The sequence below is a fragment of the Eretmochelys imbricata genome, chromosome 1 (assembly GCF_965152235.1).
Source record: "Eretmochelys imbricata isolate rEreImb1 chromosome 1, rEreImb1.hap1, whole genome shotgun sequence".
Classification (NCBI taxonomy): domain Eukaryota; kingdom Metazoa; phylum Chordata; order Testudines; family Cheloniidae; genus Eretmochelys; species Eretmochelys imbricata.
The window spans coordinates 271,604,170-271,608,370 of record NC_135572.1 but is presented as its reverse complement, the minus strand read 5'-3'; the positions used below and the strand labels follow the sequence as shown (position 1 = coordinate 271,608,370).

At 48.1% G+C, this 4,201-nt stretch overlaps 1 protein-coding gene across 1 annotated transcript; it reads left to right on the top strand.

Moving 5' to 3' along the window:
- Positions 1-280: 280 nt before the first annotated feature.
- LOC144259402 (retinoic acid-induced protein 3-like) lies at positions 281-3,186 on the top strand. The gene is made up of 3 exons (XM_077807615.1): positions 281-1,211; positions 2,291-2,349; positions 3,094-3,186. The coding sequence occupies exons 1-3, from the start codon at positions 281-283 to the stop codon at positions 3,184-3,186; spliced, it is 1,083 nt and encodes a 360-aa protein (XP_077663741.1).
- The last annotated feature ends 1,015 nt before the right edge of the window (positions 3,187-4,201 follow it).

Below are 4,201 nucleotides of genomic sequence, written 5' to 3'. Positions count from 1 at the left end.
TAATTCTTACAAATAGCCTGACTTACAAATAGAAATAGGTATCGGATCCTATCCTCCTTCTTTCCCCAGCTGCTGTAAAACTAAACAAGGTTTATGCTACATTGGTGTCTCAACTTCTTCTGCAGATCTTTGGAAGAATATTCATAGAGTCATAGAGTTTAAGGACAGAAGAGACCACTAGATCGTCTCGTCTGATCTCTTGTATATCGTCGGACACCAGCACTACCCAGCTCCACACGCTAAACCCAACTCCCAGCTGAGGGCTGTTCTGTGAGTCACCATGGCTTCCACACCTCCTCCAGGCTGCAACAAGAACATTGACTCTGACTATTATTTACTCTGTGACACTGAACAAGCCTGGGGCATCGTCCTGGAAACACTGGCTACAGCTGGTGTCATTGTCACCATCAGTTTCATGCTCTTGCTACTCATCTTCACTGGTAAGGTCCAAGACTCCACCAAGCGAAGCATGATCCCTATCTATTTCCTCTTCCTCTTAGGCACCTTAGGGATCTTCAGCCTCACTTTTGCTTTCATCATTAAACTCAATGTCCGGACCGGCCCCACCCGCTTCTTTCTCTTTGGTGTCCTCTTCGCCCTCTGCTTTTCCTGCCTCCTGACCCATGCTTTCAACCTTGTCAAACTGGTGAGGGGGAAGGCCCCCTTTTGCTACCTGGTGTTGCTAGTTATTGCCATTAGCCTCACTGTAGTGCAGATTATTATAGCCATAGTGTATGTAGTCGTCACAGTGGCCAGACAAAATATGAACTTTACTCAGATGAGTCCAGGACAACGCAATATGGACTTTGTCATGCTTCTGATCTACGTGCTCCTCTTGATGGCGCTCACCTTCCTGGTCTCCATGTTCACCTTCTGTGGGACATACAAAGGCTGGAAGAGGCATGGAGCACATATCTATGTCACTGGCCTGTTCTCCATAGCCATCTGGGTGGTGTGGATCACCATGCTCATGCGAGGCAACCCAGAATTAAAGAAACAGCCCATCTGGGATGATCCTGTCATCAGCATCGCTCTGGTGTCCAACGGATGGGTCTTCCTGATGATGTACATGGTGCCTGAATTCTGCTTCTTCACCAGCCCACGCAATCCTGAGGACTACCCTCCAGAAAACTATTCTTGCCAACCTAAACCCATGAAGCAGAGCTTTGGAGTGGAGAACCAAGCCTATATCAAGGAGGAGACCACAACAGGTATGATGAAGTGTATTGTTACATAGCATCCCTGCTTGCAGTGCCATAGAATGCAGAAGAGAGAGAGAGAGCACCAACCATGAGTTCGAAGGTATAGAGTGGTTTTAAGAAGGGATTTGAAGACAGTAAATGAGGTAGGAAAAGGGAGAGTTCCAGATGGATGGGGAAACCACAGGTGAAAGAGAACTTCCCAACCTGGAGAGAGGGAAAGATTATGGACAAGAAGGAGGCTAAGAATGGGGGAGAGGAGCGAGCGAGCAGGAGATTACATGAATATCAGGACACAGAGGTGATCTGGGGGGGACCCTGTTGAAAGCTGGGAAAACCAGGAGGGTAAACATTCTGGGCAGTTTTTTTGTTTGTTTGTTTTTCACTAGTATCAGCATTGGGGACTTGCAGAGCTATCCAGATCACTCTGGTAAACTTTCTCCCAGTTCTGATCTAGTTTCCAAGACCCACTTAGAAAATAAAATTATTTAGGGGTGGGGGAAATCTTTTCTGTGGGAATTTCTTTTCCAGTGGCACAGGGCCAAATCACATGTCAGTTCATGCTTCCCAGGGCCAAGGGTAAGGGAAGTGATCACTCGCAAGGTGTGGGTCTGCTGGTCAGAGTACACTCATGCCCTGGATGGCAGACTCCCATCGCAGTCTCCCAGGAATGTATTAGGGAAAAGACATGCCCTCCCACTGAACACTTCAGTGGGGTCATGCATGTGTGTGTGTGTGAGGAGCTCTGGGGTGGAGGGCTCTGTTGAAGTCTGCATACGGGAGGATTTTTTGTGTGTAGGGATCTGGGATGTGAGGAGGACAACAGCTATGGAAGAAGAGAGAGTAATTTCAATGCCCCTAGCCCTACCATGTTCTTTTATTTAAGATACTTCCTATCAGTCTCTGGTTGATAAGAAAATGGGAAACGGTAAAATCACCTGTGGAATTCACACTCTTCCTGCCTGCTGGTTACCTAGAGGACAGTCAGAGGCAGTTCTCCATACAGCACTGGGCCCCCTCTGTCATGGTGTTGTCATGGTGGCACAGTGACACTTACTGTCTGCCTTCTTCTCTTTTCCTTTTTTTTTTAGTCCCAGGATACAACGGGGACACACGCTACGTCCCACATTCTGCTCACTTTCAGATGGAGGTAAAGTCATCTTTTCCTTCATCTATTTCACCAGGGAAATGGGATGAACAGGATGCTTTATATGAAGCTGCCTTCTGTATGGGATAGGCAGAGCTGGGCAAGCCCTGGGGCTGAGGAATCTTTGGTAGAATTGGGGTTGATGTGTTCATTTGGCGAGAGGGTGGCCCTGTCTGAGTGAGGCTGTGGTGTATCCCCGCTCACTGTTCATTGGCTATTGGGAGTGGTAGTGTAATCAATCCTGGGCAGGCGAGGGGCTCTCCCTAAATTGTGTAACACATAATTTTGGTGACTGTCAGGGCCCACTACTCACCCCCTTGGAACACTGAAACAAACATGCAAAATTAAGGACCCATCCATCCCTAATGCAATGTGTAACTTACGGACAGCCCCCTGCCTGCCTCAGTGAAAACTCACTTTCCCACCAGGGATGATAAAATCTGTCAGAGCTGGGCTAGGCCTAATAGTTCATGTCTTAGCCATACTCCCTGCCCTGCACATGCCCTGCCCAATACAGGATTGTTCTCCATAGTCTATTCTAGAGTACTTTGTCCAGTCCTGTTTCAAAGGGCTCAATAAGCAATGTGGCTTCTGCCATTTCCCTTGGGAGACTGCTCCACAGCCTAACAGCTTGTGCTCTCGGGAAGTGTTTTCTGATACAGTGTACCAGGTCCCCTTTTACTCATTCTCATCCCATTTACTCTTCTCCAGCTTTGATGTTTGATCGCATGATTGTTTCCTTTTCAGAGCCTCAAACCCCAGCAGGAGTTCTCCATCCCCCGGCCTAAAACCCGGGTCAGTCCGTACGAGAATTACACCGGCGGGCAAGGCACCAAGTAACAGCCCAGTGATGAGCCAAGAGACAACGTACAAGCAGTAGGGGCTCAGGGAAAGGCCATTGCTTCTATCCTGCTAAACAGAGACAGAACCAGACTGATAGGACTGCGGCTGATGAAAGGGACGGGCCCTTTTTCTTCCCCACCTCCCTTTGGCTTTACACATGCAGCACTTTAATTCCCTTACATTCATCCAGCAGAGCAATCCCCCTGCCTGCCCCTGTTCACTCAGTTCCCTGCCCTCAGTCATGTGACTGAGCTCAGCTGTTCTTGTCCAGAGGCAGTGGGTTCCTGATAGCACCAGAGATTCCTGCTGTAAGGCCCAGGAACCAGGAACCTTTTCAGCAGAGACTTTGACCCCAGGCCACTCAGTCCTGATCACCTTGGCATTCTTGTGCACACTGCCAGCTGGTAAACTGAAACAAGCAGGAATTTTCAGCAATCACCTTCTGACTGCCTCCCCACCCAGGTACCAGTCTCATGTATTGCTGAAAGTACCTGACCCATACAGCACTGATCCACCCAAGCACTGCAGTTTCTCCCATCTCCAGTTCCATAGCACTGACTGACAACTAGAGCTGGCTGGCAAAGAGAATTCTTTCTTTCTTTCTTTCTTTCTTTCTTTCTTTCTTTCTTTCTTTCTTTCTTTCTTTCTTTCTTTCTTTCTTTCTTTTATCCCAACTTTATCCCCCAATAGAGCTGGTTGGAAAATGGCAGGGGGGGAATTAATGAAAAGTTTTGGGGACATTATTTTTCATTGAAATTTTGAAACCTTCCACATTTCCTGACCAGCTCTCCTAACAGCTCCCTCCGTAGACATGCTGCTCACCACTGATTCCCAAATTCTGCCCCCAAGACAACCTTCCCAGCACTGACCACCAGCACCCCCACATTGCTCCTTCCCAGCACTGATTCCTAGTCCCTAGAACTCCGATCTTCCTAACCTGATTTCAGTGTCCCAGACCTCCTTTCTGAAATTGACTTCTGGTTCCTTCCAGTAGTGATGAGTCTGCAGAGTT

Coding starts and splice junctions, on each gene's coding strand:
- LOC144259402 (XM_077807615.1), top strand. CDS start 281: ATGGCTTCCACACCTCCTCCAGGCTGCAACAAGAACATTGACTCTGAC. Junction 1,212..2,290: donor CAAGGAGGAGACCACAACAG/GTATGATGAAGT, acceptor TTTTTTTTTTAG/TCCCAGGATACAACGGGGAC. Junction 2,350..3,093: donor CTGCTCACTTTCAGATGGAG/GTAAAGTCATCT, acceptor TTTCCTTTTCAG/AGCCTCAAACCCCAGCAGGA.